Source organism: Carettochelys insculpta, chromosome 2, assembly GCF_033958435.1.
Source record: "Carettochelys insculpta isolate YL-2023 chromosome 2, ASM3395843v1, whole genome shotgun sequence".
Classification (NCBI taxonomy): Eukaryota; Metazoa; Chordata; order Testudines; family Carettochelyidae; genus Carettochelys; species Carettochelys insculpta.
In genome coordinates this window covers 131,467,410-131,494,601 of record NC_134138.1, presented here as the reverse complement: position 1 = coordinate 131,494,601, position 27,192 = coordinate 131,467,410, and the positions used below count along the sequence as shown (strand labels likewise).

Sequence of the window (27,192 nt, the reverse complement as noted above, 5' to 3'; positions counted from 1 at the left end):
GATGCTACCAAATTGCATCAGTTGTTCACCAGGCAACTACATACAAATTCAAAGCATAGGTCCAGTTTGTGGTTTTAGTTAAAGCCCCAAGCATAAGGTGCCCAGGAGTAGCCTCAGGAGCTATTGTGCCTCAGAGACATACACTGAGGCACATTTTCTCCTGTGCTCCTCTACGGCACTAGGGGACAGTGATGCACTGAACTTCTTAGCAGCACACTGCTCTCCTGGCTAGTTTTATGGGGGAATCTATCCCTTGCCACCCACTTGCTCATGGGGGAGGGAACACACGTGGACAGAAGGGGCTTGTCTACACTAGCCCCTTTCTTCGAAGGGGTCATGGTAATCAGCCTGAGTGGGAAATAGCAACGAGGCTAATTCTGACCGTGGGAACTTTGAAGTTAGCAAAGTGCTGGCAAGCCATGTAGTCAGGGGTTCTTTGCAGTTTTGGGGGTAAGGGCACTTCAAAGTTGTGTGGGTACTTTGAAGTGCCCGTGGCTACGGTGCTCCAAAGTTGCTAACTTCAAAGTTCCTGTGGCAAGAATTAGCCTAATGAGGTGCTGCATATGCAAAGGAGCACCTCATTGCTATTTCCCATTTAGATTGATTCCCACGCCCCCTTCGAAGAAGGGGCTAGTGCAGAGAAGCCCAAAATGTCTAAAGCAGTCATGCAGACCAATTTAGGGATGTTTTTGCTTTCTGCTACTGCTGTCCATGACCATATTAAATACAGCCCCAGTCTAGTGCTTAATAATTAGCTTTCTTATTCCTGCGCATCACAGATCTGGATATAACAGGTAACTGAAACACAGTTAGTCTGGTTTGCAAATCCCTGGCACCACAAAGCCAGTTAATGATAGAGATTCAGCATTAGCTCTGAATTTCACAATATTTATTTTGACTTGCCTTTGTATGACGATTTCCCCCCTCAAAATATATTTTCTTTTGTTCGTGCCAAAATTTCAAATATACATTTAACCTCATTACATACAGCATTCTGTTTGGAACTACACCATTCTGTCTAAGTGACAGATGCTGAACCATGTAGGAGTTAGTCAGCTGAATATACATTGTACATTCACATAAGCACTAACAGAATTAATAGATCAGTAATAACACCACTCATCGAAGAGATGAAAATCAATATTAGGCCAAATCTTTCTGGCACTGACTTCACGGTGAATGTTATCCAGCTGACTGAGGTGTTATCCCATAGACTGAAATGAATGTTACAGGTCTTGATGTCTGAGATATAAAAAACTTCCAAATATACAAAAGTATTCATAATCATTAGTCTAAATTTTTGCTTTGAAAATTAACATTTTGGAAATTATTGTAATTTCATAAAATCTAAGGCAAAAGCATGTGAAAGTCAGTCCTTACCACAAACTCTCTAAACTAAACATTTATATTTTGTCAAGTATCAGAGGGGTAGCCGTGTTAGTCTGGATCTGTAGCAGCAACGAAGGGTCCCGTGGCACCTTATAGACTAACAGAAAAGTTTAGAGCACGAGCTTTCGTGAGTTAACTCACTTCTTCAGATGCACATTTATATATATTTGGGAGACTGATCTTTACCTCCCTAAGGCCCCAATTCTGTTCAAACTGATGTCAGAGGAAAGACTCTTGATGAGGCACTGAACATTCTGCCAAATTCTCTCTGATAATGTTGGCATAGAGTTATTGAGCTGGCCTCTCCTCTCCAGCCAGTTCATTTTATGACCAGCTCCTGTCTGTTGTTCATACAACTGTTTGTTCCAATGCCTGATCTTTTGAAAAAGTTTGTAAATTAGATTTTCTTACAATTCTTTGCTGATATGCACAACTGATACGAAAGCTTTCATTAGCATGTCCCTATCTGACCGTCATGTTTATGGATACATGATCTAAAACCTGCAACATTCAAACAACATTGATGTGTTGTTAAGATAACTACAGGTTGTAATATGCATCAATTCATAGACATCAGTGTCACTAATAAAGTAGAAAAATAGGCTTTAAGTTCAAGAATGCAGTTCAGCAACAGTATTTCTGTTATTTACACACATTCCAATGTGCTTTCAGCAGATATTTTACTCCATAATTCTAGTGTATGGCATGTACTTAAAGCAAAAAAAAAAATGATGAAATTGGTGAGTTAGATTATTATAGATAATGTTGGGGGTGGGATGTTAATTTTGTTATGATATCCAAGCACTCTCAAGCATTACAGTGTATTTTCATTCTTGCCATTTCAAAAAAATCAGTCATTTAACCTCGGTTGATTATGCCTAAGACTTTTAAAAATATCGTCTTTTGCATTAGATTGCAAAATGGCATTTAAAATCATATTACTTAAAATGTTCCCTACCACACTTGGTAAACACATATTTTTCCTCGTCTACACAGTGTCAGCATGTATTAGGGTTACCCTATTTGAACTTTCAAAAAAAGAGGACAGCCCTGAGAGGGAATGTACCTGTATCAGAATCTACCAAGTCACAAAGCATTCATGGGTTATACTATACCATATTAATACAAGATGAGCTGGTAGATACTGAGGGGGGGTCCTCTTTTTTGAAAGTTCGGATAGGGTAACCCTATGTATGCAACTTGACCCTACTATAACTCAAGTCAGCAGAGATGGCCTTCTGCAAGCTTCCCTGAACATAATTTTTCCACTAGTTAAAACACTTGTAACCTTTCCCCATATGTACCCAAATATCTATCAATGCAGATTCAGACAACAAAACAAATTCAACATTGGCATGTGCATTGAGGCTAGTGGATTTGAATTCTCTTCCAGCAGGCTGAGTTTTTGGTCAGATTAGGTACTGAAATTAATTTTTGTGACAGGTGCTTGGGACAACACTGGATCTGAGTGATATTTGTTCAGCTGCTTAACAAGGCTATTTTCACATCAGAGCCAGTACAGATGCTGACCAGAACTTTATTCTCTAAGCAAGCAGGATTACACAGCTGGAAAGAAACACTGTAACACCAATTATATTAAAGCAAAATGCTAATAAATCTTGCTTTTCTAGGCGAGCACCCAGGTCCACAAAAGATACAGTAAATGAACCAGCTGTGCTCCTCCTTCACAAGTGAAAAATACTCTCCAAGGACAAAACAAAACAAGCAGTCCCTTAGCACCTTAAAGACTAACAATATTATTTATGAGGTGATGAGTTTTCGTGAGACAGACCCACTTCTTCAGATCCGCTTAGTCTTTAAGGCGCTACAGGGCTGCTTTTTTGCTTTGGGAAGGCAGACACTAACCTGAGACTCTGAGGCTATTCTTTAAGGAGTGTATATACTATACAGGCATGCGCAGCTAGCCCCCTACAAGTACTTTCTCCTCCCTGCTCCCGTCTATGCAAAAGAAAATAGGTTTTTCTCCCCCCAGCCCATCACTCCTCTCCTCCTGCGCTCAGGTGTACTAGAATCAAGTGTTAACTATTTTATTGTGGACTTTTTAATCTGGTGGAAACACATGGGAGGCAGGGGTGGCATTGACAGCGTAAGGGGAGGCCGCAATCTCGCCACAAACATCCAGCCCGGCAGCCTAACTCCTACCAGCGCACTTCTCCTGCATCCGGCCTCTGCTCCCCGCGCTTAGCCAGCAGCGCGCAAGCTCCAAGCCCTGGGCAAAGAGGCGCCGGCGCCACTCAGCAGCGGGCTGCGCCCACGCTCGCCGGGAGGGCAGCTTCGCAAGCCATTGAACTCGGCTGAATGACGCTCGCTCCCACCCGGCGCAGGAAATCGGGGATTACAGCGCCCCCGGGCGGGTGCGGCGTTTCCGGACGTAGGGGAGGGGCCCGGCACTAGGCCGAGCCGAGCCTGCAGCCGCCTGCTGCACTGACCCCGCCTGCAGCAGTGATCCATCGGCCAGTGCGCCGCGCCGCGCCCCGCCGCAGATGACGCTGGAGCCCGCACCGGTAGCTGGGCTGGAGGGCGACAATGTGAGGCGGGTTTGCTTTCCGGGCTCGGGTTCGGGCGGGCCGGGAGGGCGCCCGGGGCCAAGTCCGCCCTCGGCTCTTGCCCCCTGCCGGGTTAGAGTGGCTAGGGGCGTGGGTGGGGGAGGCGCAGAGAGCCAGAGACCCAACTGCAACCCCGGAGTGCGATGGAAAACGCCCACCTAGGGCTCCTGGTGGTGCGGGAGGGAAGGGGAGATTTGCTGAATTGGGGCAGGAGTCAGGCTTCTAAGGGAGCAGATTGTGGGTGTGTCCACACTAGGAATTAACTTGAAAGTTAGGTGCTACCTTGAAGTACCCTGCAGAGAGTCTACACACGTTTCCCCTTATTTCCAAGTTAACTTTGAAGTAGGGTGCGCAACTTCAAAGTCCTTCCTCTGTTCCTGGGAATGCAGCAATGCCCTGCTTCTAAGTTTAACTTCAAAGTAGGGTGTGTGTAGACATTCAACTTGTCTGTTACTTTGAAGTAAGCCACTTTGAAGTTATTGCTGTTGTGTAGACACAGTCTCTGACACCTGAATCTACAACTCACAATAGGTGCCTCTGACTTTTCTCTGTCTTTAGAAGACAACCTAGCAGTCTTGTAGCACTTTCAGGACTAACAGACGAATTATTAGGTGACGAGGTTTTCATGGGGCAGACCAGATCTGGAGAAGTGGGTCTGCCCCATGAAAGCTCATCACCTAATAAATCATTTGTTAGTCTTTAAAGTGCTCCAGAACTGCAAGGTTGTTTTATTAGAATACAGATTAACACGGGACCTTTCTGTTACTACTGTCTTGAAAAGGTGCGCAAAGAATGAGCTGTACCTTGGCACCTTAAAGGTTAATGCATTTAGTAGGTCATGCGCTTTGGTGGGCAAAACCCACTTTTTATGAAAAAGTAAGAATGTACCTCAATCTGTGGTTCCTTCCAGCCAGTAGGACCAGGAAGAGGAGGCTGGATTTTAGCCATACCCTTGTGGTCCCTTCAAACCTGTCAATCTTGTGCATCTGGTGCTGGGTTTTGTAGTGCCGGCTAAGGACCCAACTTTTCCAGATGGGGTAGTACAGAACTGGTGGGTGTCATACAAGCATCACAGAGACTTATAAAATCTCTTGCCCACACTCCAGCCCTGCCTAGGCTGCTGACTTGTGGGAGAAGTGACAGCAATGGAAGGTGCCTGTCACTGCCATTTCCTGAGTCACTAAACTACTGCTCCTGTCTTTCAGCAAATCCCTGCAATGTGCGTGTTGCTGTTACATTTATAAGTTGTATGTAGTGGTATGAATTACACTACCCTTGAGAAGACTGAGTCTAAGGCAGTGCCTCTGCCCTGAAGATTTTACAATCCACTGCAAGGCCCACCTGCTGTTTTGGTTAGTATTTCAATAACTATGTAATCTTGTAGCTATGTTGGGCCCCAGATACGAAAAAAACAAATATATCAGGCCACAAGGTTTCGATGGTAAGACACTTCTTCAGATGGTTGGAGTACAGTTTTAGGGTTTATATAGGGGGACATGGAAGAAGGTACAGGTGGTGAATGAAGGAGGGGAAAAAAAAGGAAGGGAAGACTTATTGTGTGAGATATAGATTATTTCCAGCTACCCCTAACCTTCTCACGGTCAAAAGGGATTATGCAGGGAAGTTATGAGTGCTGTGCAAAATCTGAAAGTACATTAGTAATCAGCTGGTGTCTTTAGAGTGGACCTTTGGGAAGGCTTTAAATGTGGATGTTGAAGATGCTTTGCAGACAGATTCAAGAAAATATTTGGTGGTAGAGGCTCTTTAATTTAGCATACAGAGGCATAACAGGATTCTGTAGCTGAAAGCTGAAGCTTGACATAATCAAATGGAAAGTAAAGTGCAAATTTTTAACTTGGAAGATCATTAATAAGACTCTTGGTGGATTCTCAGTCATTCCACATTTTGAAATTGAGATATGCTGTAGTTAAATTACAAGTTATTGGGAAGTATCTTCACATACTTATAGCAGAGTGAAATTCATAAGGTGGTTATGCAGATGGTCACAAGAGACCACTATGGTCCGTTTATAGTTTGAGTTGTATACAACCTTGATGTTTTCTAGCACCGGTAGGGTGGAGTGAATGGGGAAATTTGGGCATGTGCGTGCGTGCGCATGCCTGCGCAAAACAAGGTTTAGAGACAGCCAAAGAAGACAGACCAGTTGTTATGCAGCACCTTGAAGTCAAGAACAAGAATCTTGAATGTAATGCAGTTTGGAAGGGGAGCAAGCCCTTTGCTGAACAGACCTCTCTCATCTTCTAGTTGTCCATTCCTATGCCTTAACTTAGTATTTGATTCAACTGGATTTCTTGATTACGTCTGTGTTAAGCTCAATATTTAAACAGAGATGGGCAATGTGATACAAACTGCTGCCTGACAAATGCCTTGGAAGCACTGTGATTAAATGAAGAGCTCTTTTACTGCAAAAGATGTTTTAAAGTGGAAACTGGGATGTTTACAAGGGTGTGATGGTATAATTTCTTCCAGTACTTTAAAAATTGTTTAGGTAGATGGAATCAAAACTGAAAGCTTTATCAAAAAGAATCTTAAATAGCATTTCATTAACTTTCAAAATTGCGGTAGTACTGGGTTATCTCTTTGACGGCTGAGAGAAGAAAGAGGTGGAGTTACTTGTCTTCGACCACATAAAAAGTGCATGTCAGAACCATTAATAAAGCCTCTTATTCCCAGTCTTCTGCTTAAATTACTGGAACAAAACTTGTAGGTGTAATTGTATTGAAAATCTGCTGTGTTTTAATAGTTCAATCTGCTGGTGTTTTGTGCCTGCATATCTGGTGGGTTTTGGGCAGGTCTAGCATACGATGTGGTAAGAGTGTGGTTTCCAGTAAAATAACTACAAAAACTTGCATGGGTAAACTTAATGGCACTCTGCGTGTAGGGCCATTTGGTGCATTTTGTGTAAACCTTATGTGTCTTAAGTGACAGCATTAAACATTTATCCGAAATCCAGTGTTCTAGAATAAATGTCCTTTTATTGCCTGAGCTCTGATAATTCAGGTGTACTCTGAAAATGATCTAAACATCACTCAGAGGGTAACACAGAGTAGAAAACCCATCCTGATTAATCTCAAATTTTAAATTATTCTCAGTGAATCAGGCATATCTCCAACTAAACATTTTTTCTCTTTGTGAGAGCTGGAAGGCTGCAGAGACCGCTACTTTTATTTTTTATTTAAATAGAATTCTTCTGCACTTTGAGTTTTCCAAAGCCTTTGTCCCAAATCATTTACATTAAGGTACCACATGTGACAAATATACTCGACAGTTAAAGCGCAGTTGATAGCAAGCATTTTTCTTAGGTTAAAACAAGAATTAGTAGGGTGTGTTTTTTTTCCTCTGTTAGAGATGGTGAGTCAGGAATGTGAATTTGGCACCTGACTGTGTTCAGCAATAGCTGTAAATATACCCATACTAGATGCTGCTTTAAGATAAAAGATGATACACTTTGCAGTTTTTGTTACTGGCTGAGATCATAACATGGTTGTAAAGTTCTTATCTGTAGTTCCTTCACTGTTATCTCAACTGATGTTGAGCTGAACCCTCGGGTTAATATTGAACCTTCCCCATATTCCTCCAGATGGGAGGGTTTAGTATTTATTTTCCAACAGCTTCAGAAGTCCAAATGTTCACGTGTATGGAATGAAATTCTCTGTGTTCTTTTTTAAGTTCAATCTAAGCTTGATGGTGCATGTTTCTCCAAGTAAGCAAGCATGGTCTGAATTGGACCGAGTGTCTCGTAACACTGCAACCAGAAGCAGTTTGTAATCTCTGGATGTCACGATGACCAACAGAAGTTCTTCTCCCATTTTTTTTAGATTCAGTGGGACAATAGGATGGAGTCTGAGCTCTGGTACTCACCCCTTTCATGGGCTTAGGTGCCAGCTGAGCCTGACTGCGGTATTTTAGCCCTATAGCCCAAGTCATCTGACCCAGGGTAGCCACATGTGCCTTTGCAGTGTAGATGTAGCTATATGTCTTGCTCAAGGCCACACAAAGTCTTTGGCTATGTCTACACTGGAGGGTTTTTCTAAGCGAAAATGGGCTTTTATCAGAAAAACCTACAGACTGTCTACATGAAAAATGTGCTTTGTTGACAGTACTGACAAAACTTGGCAAATCTCCCAGCAGCGTTATACTTCTCTGCGCTCAGGTATAATGCCTTTCTTGACAGTTTGCTGTTGACAAAACAGCAATGTAGATGCTCTAGGGCCCTTTTGTCAGTAGACAGGTCTTGCGCTTCACTGGGCAGCCCTGTTTGCAGAGCTTCTGGTTGGCCGTTCTGTTGAGAGAGGGCTAGGCAGTCTGGCTGCTCTCTGTCGGCAGAGCAGATTGTGTCTACACATAAAAGCAGATTGAAAGAGCAATCTGTGGACGGAAGTTTTACTGGGAAATCCCTTCCAATAGTCACTTCTGTTGACATATGCTTCTTGTGTAGACGTAGCCCTTAGTAGAGCAGGGAGCTAATGCTCTGGTGTCTCTAAACATCACGATAATCAACAGACCTACTTTGTACAATAATGATTTCTTGGTTACTATGCTGAAGGTGTGCATTTAAGAAATCCCCTTTTAAAGCTAAATTTGTCTTTCTACAATATTTTTATTAGACAGTTGCACTGACAGTTTTGTATAGACCCTACAGTTTGTTTTAACTCTTTATTACCATATCCACAACTAAATAGATCCCCCACTCAGGAGGTCAAGTCCAGTCCCCTGCCAAAAGCCAGACCAACTCTTACTAAATCATCCCTGCCAGGACTTTGTCAAGCTGGGACTTAAAAACCTATAAGGGTGGAGATTCTACCGCCTCTCTAGGGTAACCCATTCCACTGCTTCATCACCTTCCTAGTGAAATAGTATTTCCTAATATCCAACATAGACCTCCCCCTCCCACTGTAGCTTTAGATCATTGCTCCTTTTTCTGCCATCTGTCACTACTGAGAACAGCCTCTTAGAACTCCCCTTCAGGAAGCTGAAGTCTGCTATCAAATCATCCCTCACTCTTCTCTTCTGCAGACTAAATACCCACAAATCCCTCAGCCTCTCCTCATAGATCAGTTGATTTCAGTTAGTACTGCCTGCTGGTCATAAGTTCAGAAAATATGAAATATCAGTTTGCTCTAATTGGGAGCTTTCCAGTAATTTCTTTATGCACAAGTGTATTTGCAATGAGCAGCTACTGGGAGGCACCATAAAAATAAAGCCATTATGTTATGGAGATGAGGCAAGAGACTGCAATCAGACTCCTTTTTATGGGCTGTTGGACAAAGACAACTAAATTCCTTTCATATAAGCTACATTAACAGTCACCAGATGGCATATTAGTTTGGTTTAATATTACTGTGTTCTTGGATGGGCATGTATATCTACTACTCTGCTTCACTAGACTTTCTTTAATCCTAAAGGTTCTATCATGTTACAATGTGAATTAAGGATAATACGCTTGTCATGATTGCTGTCAGTCTCCCACTTGGCTGGATGAGAAAAGTGAGAAGCAGAACCTCCTGTTGGTCACTGGCAGACAGGAATAGATGGGCCGACACTATGAAACAAAACCAGGAGTGAACAATTGCCCTCTGGGGTGTCAGGAAAAGAAGTTTAAAAAGGACTGAAACAAAAGAAAAGGATGAAACGTTAAAGGGAGAAGACTACAACAGAGCTCCTTTCTTACTGGTTTCCCTCACCAGCACAATCTTTCTCTCTGGCTGTGTCTAGATTACAGGAATTTGTCGACAGAATTTTTTATTGGAAGATTATCTTCTGACAAAACTTCTGTCGATAGATCGCTGCCAAACTGCCAAGTGGATTACAAGAGTGATGTGCTCCATTGACAGAGGGCGGCCAGACTGCTTAGCTGCTCTATCGGCAAAAAGGGCAACTGTAAGCACAGACAGTGCTGCCCTATGTCCTGGAAGCCTTGTCTGTCAAAAGAAAGCCCCCCAGAATGTTCGGGCTAGCTTTCTGTTGACAGAGGTGTTATGCTTCACAGGGAGCGGGATAAGGCTGTCGAGGAAAGTGCTATGTTCTGTTGGTTTTATACCGTTAACAGAATGGCTTGGGAATCTGGGTGCTCCCTGGGTTTTGTCAACAGAACCCACTAGCATAGACGTAACCTCTTACTTCCCATTACGTTTTCTTATTTTTCTTCCCATTCTGCCTCAATCTCCCTGTTTCTGCAGAAGTGGCACTTCACCTCCTTAGAACAACTAGTCCCAGGATCCCCTCTCCATAACTTCTGCGAAATAAAAGACAAACGCAATCCTAGTGGGCTAGAAAGCAGTGTGGGAAGTAATATGTGGATTTACCATTTAATGAGTGAATAAGGCAGATGTCTATAGAGCTTTACATCCAGCATCAGTTTTCAGTTGACAAAGGGTAGGTCTACAGCGGAAAAGAAATTTGACCTAAGATACACGACTCCTGCAATGAGAATTGCTTAACTGGAGCTGATATAAATTAGGCTGAATTTCTGGCATGGCCCCACTGCAGGACGTTGAAGGGAGAAAATCTCCCATTGACTTCCTTTACTCCTTTTGACAGAGGGGAGTACAGCGGCTGATGGGGACATCCTTGGGGTTCAATTTATCATGTTCCTACTAGGCTGCTAAGTGAAACCTCAAAAGACTGAGCGCTGCAGCGTCAGTCTTCCCGTGAATGTAGACATACCCAAGAAGATTACTAACCAAGATCATAAAGAACATGCAATGAATATTTTACATCAGAAAAATTTAATATAAACTCCAGTAATTATGCACCACGGGGTGTATTAAAATAAATTTGAGGCTTTAAGCATTATATGTGATTTAAACATGCCTCCAATAATGACTGTTAAATATAAAACAAATTCAACATCTGCTGATAAATTTGGATCACCAAATTATCCAAATTATTTGGATATAAATAGGGAATTCAGTCACATGAATACAATCTGCTGGCTAGTTCCTGAATTCCTTAAAAATGGTATATAATGCTATAACACGAATCTTACAGAACTGGAAAACTTTGCACTTTGTGTGAGTTTGTCCCACTTGTTATCTGAAGGCTCTTGTATAAACTTGGATTTTGAGAGAGCGAGAGAGAGAGAGAGAGAGATCACATATTCGTTTAAACTTACACAACACTGTGCTAGTATCTGAGGTGTTACAAAATCAGTGTAGTTCCATTGACTTCAATGGAGGTATGTTAGTTTATGCCAGATGTTAATGTTTTTACATTTAATACTCCTATTTTTAGATCTGTGTCTTACATGATCTTTCCTGTGTGTTTTTTATCTTACAGTCTCCAAGCATGGATAACCTCAGAAAATCAAACACCACCTTTGCCTTCAGCCTATTCAAAAAGCTGAGTGAGGATTCCCATACACGGAATTTATTCTTTTCTCCCATGAGTATGTCCTCTGCTTTGTCCATGGTTTTTTTAGGTGCAAAAGGTAACACTGCAGCACAGATGGCAAAGGTATGTCTGGATACAAGTGAACCACTAAAATCAACTTTTCTTTAGAAGCTGAACCACAGCTCTCCATTGTATGTTCTGTACCCTGTACTTACACAAAACTGTCCTTATCCTGCTGTGGTGTCTGAGACTAGAACTTCGCCAGAACTGTACCCTGAGCTAACAGAGAACTCCCTAGTTGCTATAAGATTTAGATAACTTCTTCAACTAAGTTCTCTGGGATTAGTATGAGATGCAACTAATTTAAATATAGCCAGGAGCATTTTCTTAAAATCAGATTCCTTTCAAGATGTCCAGTTGGGCAAAGATGTAAGGGAGACAGAGTCACAAAAGGTTAAGGGAGAACAAGATTTAGAAGAGGAGAATAATAAATAGTGGCAAAATTGGCAGGAGTCAGGGAACATGAGGCTGGACCTGGGCCCTGAGATCTGGCTGCAAAGAAGTTATGAGAGAGGGAGAGACTTCAGTGTTGAAGCTATGTATGTTCTTAGCCTGCATCTTTTTAACATAGTCTGCTAGGTGTCTAGGGTGGGAATTATATGTTTAGATTTATAGTCCTCTAGTTAGAGGCTTACACAATATTTGATTTAGGGAGTGGAAGAGTTTGTCAAAAGAAGGTTAATTTGAAATGGATTCCTTATAATCTGTAAGGACTTCTAAAAGCAGTGTATACATGTCTTTTGTTTAAAAGCGTTACTTCACTGCCATCATATACCGACATTGCTAAAAATTAGCCTGTGATTAGTGGGTGTGAACATTCTTTTGTTGTGAGTCAGTAAAATCTTATTCAAACTATCAACCAGTACAACAGCTCTACGCTTGTTACCACATTCATAGATTAACCCAACTTTTGTGAAGTAGAATTTTTGTTAAATCAATCTTATTTATATGCCGCATGAACTCTAACTGAAGTTGGATTTTAAGCTGTGATACTAAGTACACAATAAAAACTAATTAGTAAAAACTCAGTTTTCCAGGACCTGATATACAGTTACCTGCCATGCTGTGCTGGGGCCATTAGAGCTGCGTGAGATGGCCGATGCCCTGCTGGAGAGTAAAGGGGCGCACAGAGCTGGATGCTGGCCACAGCTTGAATATCTGGCACATTTTAGTATCTGGCATCCCCAGTTTCCAGGAGATGCCAAATAATAAAAGCTTATACTGTATGTTGAAATAAACGTTGATGCAAGTTCTGCTGTTTATGTTGGTGTAAAACTGGCATAATTATTAGACTTTAATGGAATTGTCAAATTTACATTTGTGTAAATGAAAATGGAGGTTGTTTTTTTTTCCCCCCAAAACCACTCATCTACAAGATGTGGTGTCCGTGAATTTAACCTGCATCTCCACAAAGTTACTGCAGAGTGCCTTTGGTTGAATTGAGCTAATTGTGTCTTATGAGGAGAGTTGCTTTCATAAAATTTTCTTTTAGAAAGGGTTTTCAAAGCATGTTACTTCACTAAATTTTTTTATACTGGAAGAGTCATTTTTAATCTTAAAGTCATCTTCAAGCAAAGGACTAAAAATACTATTTTATTATGCAGTTTCCCTTTTCTCAGATGCACAATGAGCTCCAACTGTGTTGTGTACTGGGAAATGCTTTCCTTTCTAGGGCTGCCTTGGGTGTTCAGGATGCGGCTTTCTTTTCTAAGTGCTGAAAAGCATTGCACTCACCTCTCCCAAATGTCCTGTTTCATGTATGTGGGTGATGCTGAGCTCTACTTTTTTTTCTACAGGTGCTTTCTTTTGACAAAGCTGAGGAGATTCACAATGGATACCAGTCACTTATTTCTGAAATTAACAAACCAGGCACTAAGTATTTCCTTAGGCTTGCTAACCGGCTCTTTGGGGAAAAGTCATATCAATTCCTTACAGTAAGTCAACCATTCAGTTGGTTTTTGTGTCAGGACACAATTTACCACACTTTCACTTCCGAGTGCAAATAAAAAGTGCTCACAGAGATACCAACAGCCTCTGTGGTCCCCTGGGCAAGATGGGGGGCCAAATCCATACTCCTGAAAGGGATGGGGTGCTGGGGGGAGGAGTGAGGCTGAGGGCAGCCAGCCCTCAGTGCTTCCTGGGTGGGGCCTGGCTTTAGGTCCCCCTGACAGCTGTCAGAGCCACACAGAGCAGTACTCTGACAGAAATGTATGGGGCTTGGAGTTCCACCCACTGCTGCAGATGCAGTAGGGGCAGCAGCAGCTGGGAGCCTCCCCTTGATGGGCCTTTGCTTTGGCTTTAATTTACAGCATGGGTGAAGAATCTCTTTTGGGTTGGGGGCCACACAAGTGAGAAGGAAAAATAAGACAGGTGGGTGGTCTAGGGTGGAGTGGGGTGCAGGAGTAGGGTGGAGGTGTGAGAGAGGGTGCAAGATGGTTTGGGAGTGTGGGGTGGGAGGGAGGGAGGGAAGGGAAGGGGTCAGGAGCAGGGTGCGGCTGGGAAGTCTGGGTTGGACAGGGTGCAAGGAAGGGATGTAAGGTCTGGGTCTTGGGGGCTGGAGGGATTTGGATGCAGTGTATGGGAGGGAGGGGGCTGGAAGGGGAGGTGAGGTGGGGGTCTGGATGGGAAAAGGTTGCAGGAGTGGTCTGGGCAGCTTGGTTGCAGCTGATCTGCTCACCCCTGGAGACACATGGCTCTGCGCCCTCTTCCTCCAATCCCAGGCACTGCCCTCAGCTGCTGTGATGGGTCAGAAATCACAGCGGTGTGATGCCTCCAGGCAGGTTGCTGGGGGAACAGCAGTGAGCGGTATCAGTGCCCAAAGCTTCTTCCTGGTTCCTGACAAAGCCCATGGTCTGGATCTGGACCGCAGGTTTTCTGATGCAGCCCAGGGGGCCTAGGCTGGGGCCAGAGTTTGGGGAAGGGAGGCTCTTGTTGACTGGACTAAAAATATAACAAAAACCCTCCATTTTTAAAAAGTGAAAACACATTGGTATCAAGACTTTCTGTAGTGGGGTGGGAAGGAAGTAGTAGGTTCTGCATGAGTTTTCTACAGCTGCTTATGAGAAAAATATCCTGTTAAGAAGACATCCTCCTTTGTTTGTTCTAGACATTTATAGATTCCTGCCAGAAATTCTACCATGCAGAGCTAGAACAACTTGACTTCTTGAATGCTGCAGAAGATTCCAGAAAACACATAAATACCTGGGTAGAAGAAAAAACTGAAGGTAAGTAGCTTGCAGAGTCCCACAGTGTCTTTCTAAATAGCCCCAGAAAGAATGTCTGACTATAGGAAGGATACAATAAGGGAAGAAGGGGAAAAGCAGAACTGAATCTGCAGATGAAGATGTTTTTGTATTGTGCAGCTGATAGAGGATCCTGTAATTACTTGCACAACTAAGGGTATAAGTGCATGCCCACTAAACCCAATTCGTCCTTTAATGTATCCTAAAGGTAAAATCCAGAATCTGCTGGCTGAGGATGTTGTTGATTCAACGACCAGACTAGTTTTGGTGAATGCCATCTACTTCAAAGGCAACTGGGCAACTCAGTTCAACAAAGATCACACAGAGGAAAGGCAATTTAAAATTAACAAGGTATGAAGTAGGGAAATGTCACTAAATTTGCACTACTCTTCACCCAGAGAAAACAAACACATTTAATCTGGGATTGCCTCAAGCACGTTTGTACGCCTCTCAGGTCTATCCCATCTGCTCAACACATCCCCTTTGGGGTTTTTTTTTTTAATTGCAGACATCTTTGAAACTACATTTTCAATTAAATACATTGAAATGCATCCCTTGTTTCCTTCATTCTCTCTTGGTTTTCCACTGTACCTCTGAGGCTTGGTCTACACTAGACCTTAAAGTCAACTGCAGATACTCAGTTCTAGCTTCAGCAATTGTGTAGATAGAATTGATGTATCTTCAGTCAGCTGTAAGGTGTGTCCTCACTGAGGAAGGTCAACAGGACCTCTCTTACTCCCTGCAATAGCAAGGAGTACAGGGGGTCGACTGTCGACCCCAGAGAGATCGATTTATCAGATGTGCGAAATCGAACTCCGGAAGATTGACCCTGACTGGGTCATTCTTTGTGGAAGAGAAGCCAAACCCTCAGTGTACCTTTTCAGCACTGGAGGGAGTTAGCTTTGGACATAATTACAGAAATGACAGTAGTTACAATTTTAACATGAAAGAATGTGGATAAACAAGTGTCTGACAGTTTGGGGTTCTGTGGCTGGAAAAACCTGTAAGGCATTTAACCTTACTGTCTCCAAACTGTTGCTCGTTTGTATGTAGTAGTACCATAGAATTAAGGTTACTTAGAGAAACTGGTTCCTCTGGCTTCAGTTTTTAATCCCATGATAACATTTTACTGTCAAACCATATAACACATGAGATTAGTTAAATATGAGGTGATAGCTAATTCTCCTCATACTAATGTAAATGAGGGATAACACCATGGCAGTCAGTGGACCTAAACCAGTGTGAAGCAGGTATACTTAAACTGTAAGCTGTTGGGCAGGTGTGGGCAATAATTTTTGATTGTGGGGCCGGAAGGCGACTCCGAGAATTTGGTAAGTGGTCAAGGGCCATCCTCTTCTATGGTATTAATGGAGGATGTCCAGGGTCTGGGATGGAATTTGGGTGCAGAAGAGAGCTTGGGGTAAGGGACTGGGGTGTAGGAAAGGGTGTTGGGTCTGAGAAGGGGTGTGGGTGCAGGAGAGGCTTCTGACTGGAGGCAGGGGTGATATCGGAGGGTTTCAGGGTCTGAGAGGGAGTTGTGACCAGGGCAGGCATGTAGGAGGGGGTTCAGAGGGTTTGGGGTGTGACCTGGGGCAGGAGGTAGTTATGAGCCGGGCAGAGGGACACGCAGAGGATTTGGGTGCAGGAGGAGGTTGTCACCCAGGGCAGGAAATTGGGGTGCCAGATGCAGGATCTGATGGGGAGGCACTTACCTGAAGCAGCTAACAGCCCAGTGGGAGCCCTGGGGAGACTACCTGGCTGTCATGGCCACATGTCACTCAAAGCAGCTGGCTGCTGGGGCCAACCTGTGTGTGTCTGCACTGTGCACCTTACAGACAGGAGCCTTTGAATGATGGTTGTGCCTCATGTATGGCCCAGGCAGCTACCAGTGGCTGGAAATTGGCCAATAGGAGCTGCAAGGAGTGTGCTGAGGGCAAGGGCAGAATGTCATGCCTGCCTGTCACCAGGGGCCGCATGGCACAGAGACTTATGTAGCCTCAGGAGTGTCCATTTGGGCTGCAGGACATTGTCTGACCAGAGGATTGGAGTGAACTAGATCAAGCCTGTGGGCTGTATTTTGCCTGCCCCTGTCTTAAGGGCAGGGACCAGTTGTCTTGCTAGTACAGTGGGTTCCTGGTCCATAGCTGGAACTCTGAGGGGTACGATAGTACAAAAAGTAAATGAGGAAAAATTGGTTCCTTGCTGCCTGCAAGCAGAAGTGAATGTGCACAGAAGCAGATGCTTTTGCACATGAACACTTCTGCTTATAGCTAGCTTTGATCAAAAGATCTCTTTTGCTTTAAAATGGATTCCACCATTAAATTGACACACAAATGAGATCAGATTTACATTTCAGCTACTCACATCAGTGTGCAAATTGCCCTGTCTTCAAGTGCATCTCCACTGCCCCAAGGCATAATTCTCACTGCAGTGAGAGCCTCCTTCTTGGAGAAGCTCATCCATCACGCTGAGGCTGTCTCCAAATGGCAGAAACAGGGACTGGTAACGTGACTGCAAAGAGCTCAGACTATTTGCATACCAAGACACTGACTGAAATGTGAGCCACCCTGTGTGACTGCACCCATTGTGTCCTGGACCATTAAAGACATTCAGGAGTGCCTGGAAGCCCTACTCTGTCTGTGCCATCTGCTAGGGAGCATTTTGTTGCCCAGCCCAACACCTGCTAGTCAGGCCAGCAACCCAAAAGCCATGAATAGAAACAGACGTTGGGGAGGGGATCCTAATATCCTTCCTATCTCTGAGTAATGCAAGTGCATACACCCACTTAACTGTATAGTGGAGCTCCTCACATCTGGGCCTCAGATCCTGATATGTACACATAGTGTTGATGGATGATCCAGTCTTGTCCTGAATAAGAGACACAAGGTCACTCTATTGGATTTCTCTGATACATTTGGTAAGATGCTATTTTCCTGCCTTAAACCTACTGGGAAGTTGGTGCCAAGCTTTCCTAAGAGGTCATTCTCAGAAAGAGCTCCAACGGGTGAAGTTGCTTAGTTCTCCCTTTTCTTCTTGGGGACTGGGGAATCAGTGATTCCCTGTCAAAGATTAGGTTCAAAACTTTAGTATGACCTTGTATTCAAAGTTGTGAAAGTGGCCTGAGCTGCCAGAGGACTGTATTTTCTTCATGACAAGGAGTATAACGTTTAAAGGAATTCATTAGGAACTACAGAACTGTGGCCGTGTCTACACTAGCCCGAAACTCGAAATGGCCACGCAAATGGCCATTTTGAAGTTTACTAATGAAGCGCTGAAATGCATATTCAGCGCTTCATTAGCATGCGGGCAGTCGCGGCATTTTGAAATTGACGCGCCTCACCGCCTGTCCCGACGGGGCTCCTTTTCGAAAGGACCCCACCTACTTCGAAGTCCCCCTTATTCCCATGAGCTTATGGGACTTCAAAGTAGGTGGGGCCCTTTCGAAAAGGAGCCCCGTCGGGATGAGCTGCGTGGCGGCGAGGCGCATCAATTTCAAAGTGCCGTGGCCGCCCGCATGCTAATGAGGCGCTAAAGATGCATTTCAGCGCTTCATTAGTAAACTTTGAAATGGCCATTTGTGTGGCCATTTCGAAGTTTGGGGCTAGTGTAGACGTAGCCTGTGAGTCACAAAAACACAAATAGAAGACGGCAGATGACCCACAACTGTGGAGTTGACTTTATAAGACACAGGAATGACCACAGCTCTCAGTGCTGTAAAACTGACTTTTACGGTCAGCCTGCTTATACTAATTAGTCATTGGTGATCTAAAGAACTGTTAAAAATAGAGTTCAGATAAGCATTCAGAAACGCACATGCTAATGAAATTTATGGTCTCTGGTAGCAACCCTGAACACATCAACAGCCCTTCCAGCATACATATGTCCACCCTTTTTCTGCTAATAGCCATTCTCCTTAATGTACTCAGAGGGTCACTGTTGATTGCTGTCTGCTTCTTTTCTAACATGCTGCTCTCCACTCAACCCCTCCTTTTGTGTATTAACAGGCAATAGCAGCACTTGTTGTATTTACCATTTAATATTCAGATGTTCGAAGTCTTCTGTCTAGTGACTTTTTATGGTTAAGGCTTTTGGAAGTTTGTTTAATGGTCTTAACGTTTAAGGATAATTCTTATTTTCCTCAACTTACTGCTTATTTTGAATGACAATAATAAGGCCTCACTAGCTTTGCTCTGTAAGAAAAATGGTAGGGGATAATGGATTTCCAAATGGTCTTTTCAAGCCAAACCATTCATGGCCCTGTAATTCTGGGATTTAGTAATTTTTAACATCAATAAAATATCTAACACTTCTTGAGATTGCATTCCAGGGATCAGTAATCTAAAAACAAAATACTTAAGATGAAGATGTGTGTGCAGTTGATACAAAAATTAAAATATGTAGGTATATTAAAACCTTTAATCCAGGTATGAAATTTTTCAGGCTCAAAGATCTGGTCTTCACAATTTTATGGGTAGGAAGCTATACACCAAGCACTGTAAATACATGTGGTATTTTCATCAAAGTAAATTTCAAGGACATACACATTACAAATGGAAAAGTCTAGTACAATTCTCTTTTTTTTCTCTCCCACCCCAAAGGTCAAGGCTAGGACCCTTCCCTACAATGTTTTTCTAGTGGTCTGTCCAGTCTAGTTTCAAATGTCCCATGTGATATGAATCTCAGTTCATTTAATGTAATACCAACTTGCTGGCTGTGTATTACTTGTTGACACTTAATACTTTTTTTTTTTTTAAAGACTGAGAGCAAACCAGTGCAGATGATGTACAAGAAAGCTCATTTTAACATGAGATATATAGGAGACTTTCAGACCAAAATCCTTGAACTCCCTTATGTTGATAATGAGACTAGTATGATCATCCTGCTTCCAGATGAAATCAAAGATAATTCCACAGGCCTGGAACAGGTAAGGCACTTGTACTGACTACAAATCCTGCTAGAAAAGAGCATTTGACTAAAACTCATTTAGATCTGTGAATTCAACCCTCAGCTCTTAACTTACCAGGGTTAGCACAGGGTGGGAGAGCTGAGGAGGCATTGCATCTGTTCCCCAAGAGATGGGAATACAATGCATCACTGTCAAGTACAATCAGCCCTCTCTGATGTCCGGAGAAATGTTAAGTTCTGAAAGGGAGACTTTGTGAACAGAGAAAGGGTCACCAGGGATGAAACCAGACTGTAGTGAGTGATGGGCTGAGGAAGATCCTGGAGAGCTTCCATTCTCACAAATGACTTCCTGTTTGAAGAATTTTCCCCTCTATCCTTTTCTAACTGTTGAGGGTTGGGCCTCAACTTAACGCTCTACTTAACAGTTGCTTTACAAGGGAGTCCTCAACTGCTCCTCCCTTCAAGAGCTATGTACTTTGTTTCTGTGCTATATTGATACCAACTGGCAAGGGACAGTGGAAATAGTAATGCCTTTACCACAGTAGCCACTTCTGCAAAGTACACTGCATTGCTAGTGACAACATACAATTGCATTAACGTGTCATCATGAAAGTGGGTCTTGTGATGGTACTGTACAAAAAGGGGCTCTGATACTAATTTGCTGGAGAGTGGCATGCTTTTGATCGTAGTGGAAAAAGAATAAGAATGTTTTTGGCTTCTGACTAAAGCAATCCCTCAGACCAGAAGGCGATGCTAATCCCTCCTAAGTAAACACATCACAGTCCCTTTTTTGTCAGTATAAATTCATGGCTTTTCTTCCACTTTAATTTTGTGATTTTTTTTCTTGTAGTTGGAAAGAGAATTTACCTATGATAAACTTACGGACTGGCTAAATCCAGAAATGATGGATGATACTGAGGTGGGGGTGTTTTTACCCAAATTTAAATTGGAGCAAGCTTATGATATGAAGCCTGTTCTGAGCAGTATGGGAATGGCCGATGTGTTTGATGGAAGGAAGGCGGATTTATCTGGAATGTCAGCCAGCAATGACCTCGTTCTGTCCAAGGTTGTTCACAAGTCCTTTGTAGAGGTAAATGAAGAAGGCACTGAAGCAGCAGCTGCTACTGCTGCAGTTGTCATGTTCCGATGCGCAATGATTGTACCAAAGTTCACTTGTGATCATCCTTTTCTGTTCTTTATCCGGCACAACATTACTGGCAGTATTCTGTTCTGTGGCAGATTCTGTTGCCCCTAAAAACAAATGATGCTGCCATTAACTCAAAAATGTTATTTCCAAATTGCAAGGTTTAAAATGGCATTTGCCATAGTTCACTGGAAAGTTCCCCTTCTTTCCTGTGTACCTAAATAAATGTATGATGTTTAGCTTGACTCCTGGCTCACCTTTAGCCATAATAACTTACTCAATACATACCTTCTTGTCTGTACATATTCTCCTGTAAACATGCTTCTCATACATGGGGTTGCCTAGCAGCAAGTGGTAAGAAATTATGGGGAGAGGAAAAAGACAACTAGCTTTTTTGGCTGAGCTCCAAATGCTTTTTTGCAATTTCCCTTATCCCTGGTCTCATTTTTTGGACTGGTTTTCCATGTCTAGGTGTGTCCCCATTTTAATAAATATCTAACAGATTTGTATAAATGATGGTGATGTAACCGTCATTCATGGGGAGTAACTGAGCAAATGCCTGTGCAAGACTATGGGGATGTAGTCAATGCCACTGACGTCAATGGTAAAACTTCCTAATGGCTTCAGAATAGCCAGAATTTCACCCTGCATGGGCCTTCTCACAAGTTAACCTGGGACACGCAAAGACTTGTGAAATGGGACAGATGTCCTACTTTATAGTAAAGATTATTATAAAGACCTTTCAGAACACATATGACAACTCAAATGCAAGTGCTCTCCTATTTGTATCTAATATAACAAACCAGGAAGGCAGTAACTCAGCAGATTAGCATTATTTGTCTAAACCAAAAAAAAAAATATGCACAATCTCTGCAATCATATTAGAAATACACGGTGATTTTGTTCTTGCTGTTTCTCCTCTTTGAATCAATAAAAATAACTGCTGTGAAGTGCTGTGGAGTCTAACTTTGTTTTCTTTTAATGGTGCAATTCTTCAGCTGTAGTGCAATTGAAACGTGTCAGTAGCTAGCAGGGACAAGCTCTGCCATTCTAAGACTAGAAATAGGAGCCTCGCTGTTGAACCGAAGACCAGTATTTTCTCCTTTCTAATACTTGGCTATCAAGAAATGCTTAGAGGCAATGAATACATAATTTAGTGCTGTTCTGAGTTCTGCAGCTAACTCAGTTTCAGTCTCCAATTAGGTTTGCCAACAGCCTCTGAATACCTGGCAGAGTGAACCATGAGGAGACAAGGGCACAGCTTTCTCTTCTGGGCTGGATGTAAATACAAACCTCATTGTTGAAAATTGCCTTTGACTGTATTATAAACTGCAGTAAGATATCAACCCTGGATTGTGTGTAAGGTTTTCATTCCCTCTACCAATTGCAAATCCTTCCCCTTCACAATCTTTGCCCCTACAGGCCCCAGAACAGAGGGTTCAGCATTATCCACAAATCTGACTTTAATTAGGTGAAAAGGAACAGTACATGTGGGCAAGAGCTACGGCCTTCTAAGCTGCCTAGGGAGATGGCTGCAGCATGCATCACAGCAGTTTCTTAACTCTGGAGAAATTGAAGGAAACCCCTCCTTCCAGCTGAGCTAGTTCACTATTGAAATCTGTTTAATTATATGTATTTCAGTAATACCTAGGTCTCTAACTATTACAGGAGGCCTGACTATTATGGGAGGCTTGAGTGTGGAATACTACCTACACTTGCTGACTTCCAATTTTAGTGCCCTAGATCTTAAATCCTTGGTGCCTCAATGCCTCCACAGAGCCAAAATCATTGGTGGCATAAGCGGGTACACAACTTGCTTAAGAAGAGTTACTCATAATTCCATCAGCAATGATTTTGGTCTATAATTCTTTCACTTGGCAGGAAAACTATGGGAAATTCTCAATTAGCTTCATTTTTACTCTCAGGGGTAATTTGTATATTTCTTTTTAAAATGACATCCATTACTCAAATCCTGTGCATTTAAAAATTAAGCTTAGAATTTAACTAACAAACAGAGTATGATTAAGGTTTTACTTCTTAGTTTAGGATTTGAAAATACCAGAGTCACATGCTTCAGGGTCCCATTCTCAGGCAGTGACAATAAGAGCAGGGGCTGTATACAATGGTGTTCTGACCAAATCCGAGCTTAGGTTTAAACCATCATGCAACCTAACAGCCCCCCTACAATACTGGTTGGTCAGACTGTTCTTCTGAGATGTAGCTGCATTTCTGTGGTAGGTGAAATGATCTCGTGAATGTGCTAATTGTATGTTTTCAAGATAATTAACTTCACCTCAACCTTCACAGCAATCTAGATGTTCCCCATACTAAATAAGGGACCACTGCCCAGCAATTACATCATCCATCCTCTGAGGTAGAATTAACAGGTGCAGCTATTAACAGCACATCTCTCACCACCCACATCTTAAGACGGGAGCAAAAGAATTAGCTACATTACGAGTTAAATATTTGACATTTTCTGATATTTGGATAAGTGGTAAAGCTGGCAGTGTCATTTCTTGCCCATCACCAACCAAATACTAATATAATATCAGTGTCCTCTCATAGCATAAAGTCCTACAAACTTGTTTAGTTCTACACATTTGAGGTCAGAATGTGAAGCTATAGTGGTAGATTACAGGTATTTCATACAGTTATTGGCCAAGAATGTTGGTCTGAATCTTACATGGAATTGTGGCTTTTTTTTAAAAGATTTTTGTAAGAACATTTCTCCATAGGGGCCAAGGAGCTATATATTGCAGAAATTAGACCTCTTGCATGGATCTTCTCTTTTCATCTCTGGTGAAGGAAGTTTTGTCCTCTCTAGGTAGTAATATTTAGCGAGATTTATCCCTCCTGTGTCTTTTTTTAAATAAAAAACCCCCACACTGTACTGCACTAATGTTACTGCAAGCAGTAGGGTTTTTTGGGGCCATTAGTTAATACTTATACGGGTGAGGTTTGCACTCGGGGCTACTGCTTATGCAACCTAAACAGTTCCAAGCAGAACCGGGACTGCACTGGTAGGCACTCCACAAGGTCACAGAAGAAGAAAGTGTCTGCCTTGAAGACTTTACAGTCAAAACCAATGATCTATGCAGGAGTGGAAATGGGCTATACTATGTAAGCACAGTGATCTGGATGGTAGCATGCATCTTATTAATTCCCTGGGGGGAGGGGAAGAGTCTTTATTTTGTAATGTAAATTTCCTTGGCTTAGTCTGTCACTTGGTCCCATCAGTCCATCTATCCTCCCAGAGAGAGCACGAGTCACAACACATCGCTTATATTAATCTAGCCAGTCCTTCCACCCATTGGCCAAGCTGTGAACACTACTGGATATCCACTTGGTATAGCCCACCACTGTCCAGAACCCAAGTGATTCACCAGACTTACTCTTATAAATAGCTAGGACTATAGATATGCACCACCTCACCTGACAGTCTTCCCTATAACCATAGTTAATCACTTAAGAAACCCCAAACTTCTCAGCTATTGAGTTACATTTCAGAGGGCAACTGTCATAATGCACAACAAATAAGCAGGACTGCTTCACTACTTGTCTTCTGCCTTTCTATTTTATGCTGAGTAAAATAATCCTGCAGGCAATCAGAAGAATCCTTCAACAACTGTGCAGGCTACAGTCCCTGGAGCTCATCTCACCAGCTGGAAAAGAAGGGAAGGCTTCTGTCTGACTGCTCAGCACACACTCAACTACTGTTCTTTTACCTACGCTATGGGCAACTTGGGTCATTTCCCAAGACATGTCACTACTGTGAGCAGCTGGATGCCATTTTTAGGAGAGACCCAACTGTGGTCCTCAAAGCTAACAAGTACTCTTCAGGAGACTGTCCCCTGGAGGGAGCTGAGAGGGGGAGCAGGAGGTGGATTAAGAGGAAGACTCCAGCATTCAGCAGGCACCTGAGGAAGCTGATCCTGGAAGCCTGGAGCTCTTCATACTCAACCTCGATCCAGTCCTCTCCTCATGGACACTGGGGCTTCAGGTGTCAAGCAATGGTGCAGAGCGCTCTTCTGGTGAGTATTGTTTAGAATGCTACAAGAGGATTGCCTCTGGGTTAGGGTATGGGTTTACCATTGTGTCTGAACTTCTAGCATGGTTGTAGAACCTCTTACTCCCATGGTGCAATGTGAGCTGTGCTGCGGGCCAGGAGGGAGAATGCTTCTGGTGAGAAAGAGCAGGATGGGAAAACACATCAGTCTACTATTGTATTCATCTCAGCAGGGTAGTTAATTGAAGCTTCACAAAAACCAAGGAGACCTGTAGCACCTTAAAACTAACAAATGTGTTTATCAGGTAATGAGCTTTCACGGGTAAGACCCAACTGGAATCTGAAGAAGTGGGTCTTACCCACAAAAGCTTACTTCCTAATAAATACATCTGTTAGTCTTTAAGTTGCTGTAGGACTGCTTATATTCTATTAATGTCAATTCTGTTTATTACACCAGGCAGTCAGACAAACGTACACCTCTTCTCTCCTCTTCCTCATTCTGAGCTTTCTGATCCCTGTTTTCCTCTCTGGTGTCTTGTCATATCCTTTCTCTCCTTTTCCTCTTCACAACTTTATTTTTTTCTGCTTTCTTGCCATTTCCTCCCCCACCGAGTGGGCTTGCCCCCAACCTAGGGTGACAATCCATCCTGTTTTTACCAGCAGTCCCTTATTTAAACTGCCTCACAGGTGTCCCAACTGTTCTAAGAAAATGGGCAAACTGTCCTGTGTTTTGTGGGGCTCCTCTTCCCCAGCACCTGGTGTCTTAGGGCAGCAGCCTCCACCGCTAGGGAACCCAGCTGAAGGTTAGTGTCCCGTGCCTTGGGGCACAGCCAAAGAGCTCCTCTGTGGGGTGCCTGTCCCATCCCCCAGGACTCCATGATGGTAACCACCACTGGTGAGCTCCACCATGGGGCAGCTGCCCCATTCCCTGCCCTTCCCCACCTCCCACCAGGAGGCTGCAGAGCCCCATCCCCCGTCTTTCACAGATGGGGGAGCACAGGCATGGGACAGCAGCCCCGCCCCATCACCAGAGACCAATGACCCGTACGTGCCACAGGGAAATGTGGTCGCCCTACCCCTCTCACACAAAGGCTGTGGCGACCCTGGGAAGTCACCAGCCACCCGCCCAGCCCTGGCGCAGCAAGCCCCGTCCGGCAGGAGGCAGAGCAGCTGAGCACGTTTTCCCGCTCTACGCTGACACCCGCCCAGGGCCACAACAACCCCGACCCAGCTGGCTCCAGCCAAACAGGGGTTCCCCAGCCCTGGCCGGGTCCTCTGCTCCTCCCGTTCCCCGCCCGTCCTTCAGTCTGAGCCATCCCCCGCCCCGCGCTGCCTCCGCCCTTCCCGCAGAGGACGCCACACCCACCCCCGCAGTCACACCGCGCCCCAGGCCTGTGCATTTCCTGCCCCTGCGGAGTGGCTCTTCCCAGCCCGGCCCGAGTCACCGGAGCCGCGTCCTCCTGCTGACCAGAGGCAGCGAACGCCAGCCCCGGCCGCAGCAGGGTAAGCCACGAGCCTGCTCGGAGCTCGCGCCAGTCCGCGTGCCCCGGCTGGGGAGGGGGAGCTGAGCTGAGCTGAGCTGCCTGCTCATTGGCTCCGGCGTTGGGACCGCTCAGGCCGCCGTCAGTCGGTCTCCGGGAGCGCAGCCCGGGCCTATCCCCACCTCCCCCGGGTGCCTGGAGAGGTCCCACGCACAGCGCTGCGGGGGATACGCAACCCCCAGCACGGCCGGGCCTCACCCACACCTCCCAGGGAGATGAAACTGCTCGCCAGGAGCCTGCCCGCCCGTGGCCAACTGTCCCCAGCCCGCCAGGGCGAGCAGTGCCTCTTCCTTCCTCGCCCAGGGTTCGCCTCCCTCGCTCCCTCCCTGCCGCACGCAGGCAGAAGTCAGCCAGGTCCACGCCAGGTTTTGGCGAAGTAGAAGTGTCCTGACGCAAAGGGGGGCCAGTTAAAAACTGTAGTGAGTCCGGTAGTATTGTGCTGTAGCAACTACGGTACCTAATGGGGAGGGCGGGAGCAGTGGTTCGTGCTAACACGAACATGTCGATGGTTATTTATTTATTCTGATTAAAACATAGTTTAGTTCCATCTACGGGACCAGATGTAGTTGGTTTGGTTTTAGTCTGTGTCTGAAGAAAATCAGTCTTCACCATGTTCGTTACTGGGTAAATGATGTGATGAAACATTGCTATTTTAAGGAAGGAGGCTGATTTTTATTAATTGCTCACCTGTTCTGTTCTTTAACCAGCTTTAGTATCTCTTCATGTTAGTGGAGAGGAGAGAGAGGTAGGAAATTTATGAAAGACTGAAACAAATCGCTGCATTATTGGATGTGGGGGGATACTAGAAACACCCTTGTTAAATTCATTTTTAGTAGAGAATTAGACAAAGCTGAATTGCAAACGTTATCCAGGAGTTGGTAACTTTTGGAAAAAAGCCTAATCCAAATCTGAGGAAGTGGATCTTATGCCTAAAAGCTCATTACCTAATAAATAAACTTGTTAAGTCTTTAAGGTGCTACAG

At 43.9% G+C, this 27,192-nt stretch overlaps 2 protein-coding genes and 1 long non-coding RNA gene across 3 annotated transcripts in view; 2 read left to right on the top strand and 1 right to left on the bottom strand.

The window, feature by feature from the left end:
- Nucleotides 1-3,785: 3,785 nt before the first annotated feature.
- LOC142009546 (serpin B6-like) lies at nt 3,786-21,610 on the top strand. The gene is made up of 8 exons (XM_074987766.1): nt 3,786-3,938; nt 5,162-5,308; nt 11,256-11,432; nt 13,166-13,303; nt 14,476-14,593; nt 14,820-14,962; nt 19,368-19,535; nt 20,367-21,610. The coding sequence occupies exons 3-8, from the start codon at nt 11,265-11,267 to the stop codon at nt 20,769-20,771; spliced, it is 1,140 nt and encodes a 379-aa protein (XP_074843867.1). The 5' UTR covers nt 3,786-3,938; nt 5,162-5,308; nt 11,256-11,264; the 3' UTR covers nt 20,772-21,610.
- On the bottom strand, nt 17,158-26,147 carry LOC142009548 (uncharacterized). The gene is made up of 3 exons (XR_012644509.1): nt 26,036-26,147; nt 24,581-24,842; nt 17,158-17,479 (listed from the first exon to the last, which is right to left on the bottom strand). It is a non-coding gene; the product is annotated as an uncharacterized LOC142009548 (long non-coding RNA).
- LOC142009547 (leukocyte elastase inhibitor-like) overlaps nt 26,043-27,192 on the top strand; it is an 18,412-nt gene continuing 17,262 nt past the window's right edge. Inside the window, exon 1 of the mRNA XM_074987767.1 lies at nt 26,043-26,172. The gene's annotated coding sequence lies outside the window, so the exon portion shown is untranslated. The remainder of the gene's footprint in view (nt 26,173-27,192) is intronic.